General features: G+C 39.9%; 1 protein-coding gene across 1 annotated transcript in view; it reads left to right on the top strand.

Annotated features, from left to right (window-relative positions):
• PGAP1 (post-GPI attachment to proteins 1) overlaps positions 1-4,794 on the top strand; it is a gene marked incomplete at both ends in the record, with an annotated part of 22,401 nt that overhangs the window by 15,463 nt on the left and 2,144 nt on the right. Inside the window, 6 exons of the mRNA XM_010022731.1 lie at positions 464-539; positions 824-897; positions 989-1,040; positions 2,310-2,376; positions 3,864-3,972; positions 4,392-4,430. Coding sequence (XP_010021033.1) covers positions 464-539; positions 824-897; positions 989-1,040; positions 2,310-2,376; positions 3,864-3,972; positions 4,392-4,430 — 417 coding nt within the window. The remainder of the gene's footprint in view (positions 1-463; positions 540-823; positions 898-988; positions 1,041-2,309; positions 2,377-3,863; positions 3,973-4,391; positions 4,431-4,794) is intronic.

The following is a 4,794-nucleotide window of genomic DNA, read 5'->3' as shown; positions in this document are numbered from 1 at the left end:
CTGGATATGTGGTTTGCTTTTGCCTGATGAAACTTTTTGGAGGAAAAACTAAAGGCTCTTTTTGCTTAGGAAATTGTATCCAGAGATACAATTTTGCTTGGAGAAGTCGCTCTCCTTTTCAAACCTCCCCAGTGCCCCCAGTAAAAAAAAGATGTACCCCAGAAGCAGGGATGTGAACTGGATTCTAGTCATTCTCAGCTGTTTGAATAGCCTTTTGAAGGCTGTTGAAACTGGGTGAGAGCTAAAGTAACCTGGAAGTCATGCTTAAGCCACCCAAGCTTGTACAGCTGTGTGCAGGAACAAACTATCTGCCAGCTGTGTATTCACACTATCAGTGCAGTGCAGAGAGGTGGCTTTTCAGTATTTGTGACTCTCCCTGAGCCCGTGAATAGAATCTGGCAAATGCAAAGGCTTTATGGTCTTGTGCTTGGTTTAGATCTCTATTTAATATCCTGAATTGCAGTATACTTTGGACTGTGAATTCTTCCAAGAGGATTCCAGAACAGTACAGCTTCCTGTAACACATCTGTTTTCATTTGGTAAGTATAGCTCATTAATTTTGGGAAAAAAATGGAAAACTAATATTACTAATATTTGGATTGTAAATGTGCCTAAAAATTCCAATGATCAGGAGGGGTTTTTTTGTGGCTTGTTTTTACTGAAGTTAATACTACTTTTGTTAGTAACAGACAAATAAGAAATGTGGGGGTTTTGACTACTATATATAGAAGCACATGAGTCTCCTGGAAAAAAAATTATCAGAAGATGCAGTGAGTTCTCAAATAATTTTATCTAATATGTGCAAATAATACATCCTTTATAGGGCTTTCTTCAAGCAAAATTCTATTAAATTCAACTGGCTTACTTTACAATGTACAGCTCCAGCACTTCAACCGAGTAAGAATACTACTTAATTTTTTTGGGTAATGTAACCACTGTTTGGAGAATGCAAATGATTCTTTTTTTCCTTTTTTTCTTAATGCTCTAGATATATCAAGCTTTCAAAATTTATATAGAGGGCCACTGCCAGTCACTTAAAGGTAAGTGTAAGTCTTCTAAAATATAAGTTTAAGTGTTGTGATTCAACCCCTCAGTTTAACACAACTAAGTACCATGCTCACCCCTCACCCCGCTGTGGGTTGGGGAAGAGAATTGTGAGGAAAAGAAAGGTAAAACCTGTGGGTTGAGATAAGAACAGTTTAATAACTGAAATAAAGTAAAATATAATAGTAGTAGTAATGAAAAGGGAGACAACAAAAAGAGGGAGAGAAATAAAACCCTAGAAACACAAGTGATGCACAATACAATTGCTCACCACCCACTGACTGATACCCAGCCCGACCCGAGCAGCGATCTGGCCTTCCGAGTGACTCCCCCCAGTTTCTATACTGGGCATGACGTGCTGTGGTATGGAATAGCCCTTTGGCCAGTTTGGGTCAGGTGTCCTGTCTCTGCTTCCTCCTGGCTTCCTGTGCCCCTCCTCATGGCAGAGCATGAGACAGGAAAGTCCTTGATTAGGGCAAGTGCTACTTAGCAAGAACTAAACTATCAGTGTGTTATCAGCACTGTTCTCAGACTAAAGCTGAAATACAGCACTGCACCAGCTACTAGGAAGAAAATTAACTTTATCCCAGAGGAAACCAGGAGAGTTCTCAAGACAGAAGCTGGTGGAAGCAAAAGTCCTCCCATGCAGTGGGGCTTAGGAAGTACTGTTGTAATCTCTTCAAATTTTTCTGCTAATGTCTCTCACTTCCACTTGTTGTTAAGGATAGCTCAAAGAAAATGTGGAATTAGTCCTCTTTTGTTTGTTTTTCTTACTTCCCAGCAAAGGGAAGTTTAACTTTCAGTAGGATGCTGCGTTATGTTGGAAGTGTTTCTTAAGAACAGAACATCTGGCTAGGATTTTTATTTGCTAATTCTGGGGCTCAAATTTGAATATTGAGCTACATAAACTGAAACAAAATGGGATGATAAAGGAGTTTGTTTCCAAAAAAAACCCGATGGATTTATTAGCTTGAAGCTACAGCTTTGTGCTGAAAACTAGATGTTTTCTCATAACTGTCCTGCCTTTGAACATTTGATGTCTCTCTGTCTTTTTCTCTAACAACATGAGTTAAAAAATGTCATTTTTGTTCAATGCTAACTGCACTGATTTGCACTGCAATGTCAGCTGCAATGTTACTGCAAGCCCAGTGATTCAGTATAGTGATCTACATGCCACCTTTGTTTTACTTGCATTTAGCTTTTGGAGATGGTTGCCACATCTTGTTCTTTTTTAAATTTATATTTTTAACTCTCTTCCATTTCAGAAAGAAAACCTAGTGTTTACAGGCTTCATATACCCTGGTCACATGAAGACTCCATAACTGTAGCGAAGTAAGGACTTCAACAATTATAACTTATTTCTTGATAGGCTTTTGAAGGAAGATTGCATCCTGTTGTGGTAATATTTCTGATATAACTTCTTCAGTCATGAGTTTGGCTTCTGCATCTTTTCCTCATATACTTGTTTGCCCTTGTTGACAAAGTCATTTTGACTTTTCCTTAGAATAAGAATATTCACTATTTGTTTAATAGTACCCACTAATCTGCTCAAAAAGGAAGTCAGATTTGCTGGTCTCAAGTTCTCAGCATAATCTTTGACCCTTCGTGAGTGAGGATTAGAGGGTGCTATGGATGCTGGCTTCTTCCTGTAAGCCAGAGTTTGGATCACCAGCAGCTGTAAGTTGCTTCAGCAGCATAGTCCTGACAAAATCAAATGATACAGGAGAAGGACTTGGGGGTGTTGGTTGATGAGAAGCTTGACATGAGCAGGCAGTGTGTGCTTGCAGCCCAGAAACCAACCGTATCCTGGGCTGCATCAAAAGAAGTGTGACCAGCAGGTCAAAGGAGGTGATCCTGCCCCTCTACTCTGCTCTCGTGAGACCTCACTTGGAGTATTGTGTACAGTTCTGGTGTCCTCAACATAAAGAGGACATGGAGCTGTTGGAGCAAGTCCAGAGGAGGCCACGAGGATGATCAGGGGGCTGGAGCACCTCCTGTATGAAGACAGGCTGAGAAAGTTGGGGCTGTTCAGCCTGGAGAAGAGAAGGCTGCGTGGAGACCTCATAGGAGCCTTCCAGTATCTGAAGGGGGCCTATAAGGATGCTGGGGAGGGACTCTTCATTAGGGAAAGTAGTGGTAGGACAAGGGGTAATGGCTTCAAACTTAAACAGGGGAAGTTCAGGTTAGACATAAGGAAGAAGTTCTTTCCAGTGAGGGTGGTGAGGCACTGGAATAGGTTGCCCAAGGAAGTAGTGAATGCTCCATCCCTGGCTGTGTTAAAGGCCAGGTTGGACAGAGCCTTGGGTGACGTGGTTTAGTGTGAGATGTTCCTGCGCATGGCAGGGGGGTTGGAACTAGATGATCTTAAGGTCCTTTCCAGCCCAAACCATTCTATGATTCTATGATTTTAGATGGTTTGAAAACTGCCTGCCCTAAGGATACCTCCCTGTTTCCCCCCCTTCTATTTTCTAACAGCTTAATACTTGCAGGAAACTGAATTGTATTCTTGAGAATTGTCCTTCCCATTCTTGTTACTCAGCATATTTACATGTTCTGTGAGGCAGTGTGGACATTAATGCTAGACTTGTCTATTGTCATTAGTACCGTGTCCCTTCATGAGTCAGGGGGCAGTGGATTGAGAGTATTACGTTGTTCTTTGTGACAGTATGAACAAGTTCATTATACCATTTTGCTCATAGCTTGTGGTGACACTTGTCTACTAGGTCTGCTTTATGTGCACTTGCTGAAGACTAAGGCATGTTTGGGGTTTCTTTTTTTGGTTATAAGGACAACAGTTACAAGTTGAGTTGCTGTTTCAGAGTTCCATCTTTGACTGAGATTTCTGCAAAACTGCATATTGCTCAGCCTCAGAATGACAGCAGGATTCCAGAGTTGAATATTTACTCTTCTTCAGACTGTCACTATGAAGTGAGTAATACAAATTTATTTTATAGCTAGTTTGCATTGCTGTGTAATTTTTGCATAATTCAGTCTTTTAAAATATGTATTTTAAAATATGTAATTAATGAAAATAAATACTAAACAAATCTAAAGATGGGCTGTTTGGCCTTTTTGTAAATGTGGTGCATGTTCCAATTATTGTGCAACAGCTGGAGCAGTACTGAAAGCTAGACTCATTTCTAAGAAAAAATTGAAACATCTGTGTTTTAAAAATTAGTAAGTTGTACGTTTTAGTTATGGGATTGCTGTACTTCTGTGTTTATGTATATTATTAAGTATTATGCTGTTACATTCTAATACTTAAGTTGGCTTTTTAAAAATAAAAATATTTTTTACTTATGCTTACCATTGTATAAACTAATAAAATATGTCTTCTTTTTATCAAGGTAATTCTGAAGACCTCACTTTTACAGGTTCTTGGGCAAGTAAGAAAACCTTCTACTACTAGATTGTTTTTTGTCAGTGGCATCTACAGAAATGTTCCCTTCCTCCCTTCCCTCCTGTGGCACTTCAAATTCCTTCCTGATGCTAAGAGGAACATTATTCAATGATCATTTAAAACCTTGTCACTTGGCGAGGCATCCCATCCGGATAAATGTCAGGGCTCAGTTTTCAGAGGAGCAGAAAAGCACTCAAGCTCTAAAGAGCTAATGGAAATGTTGAGCACTTGACTTTGTGGTTAGCAGAATACCTGCAAAGGGATGACACTCTGGGTCACTTTCACTTTGTTGCCTGATGGGTCAGTAGTGTTAAAACTTTAAAATGTATTTGGCATCCACTAAACGTTGG

This window comes from Nestor notabilis, unplaced genomic scaffold, assembly GCF_000696875.1.
Source record: "Nestor notabilis isolate BGI_N333 unplaced genomic scaffold, ASM69687v1 scaffold12249, whole genome shotgun sequence".
In the NCBI taxonomy this organism is placed as follows: domain Eukaryota; kingdom Metazoa; phylum Chordata; class Aves; order Psittaciformes; family Psittacidae; genus Nestor; species Nestor notabilis.
Note: the sequence above shows the minus strand (reverse complement) of the source record. Positions and strands in the feature narration are given on the sequence as shown.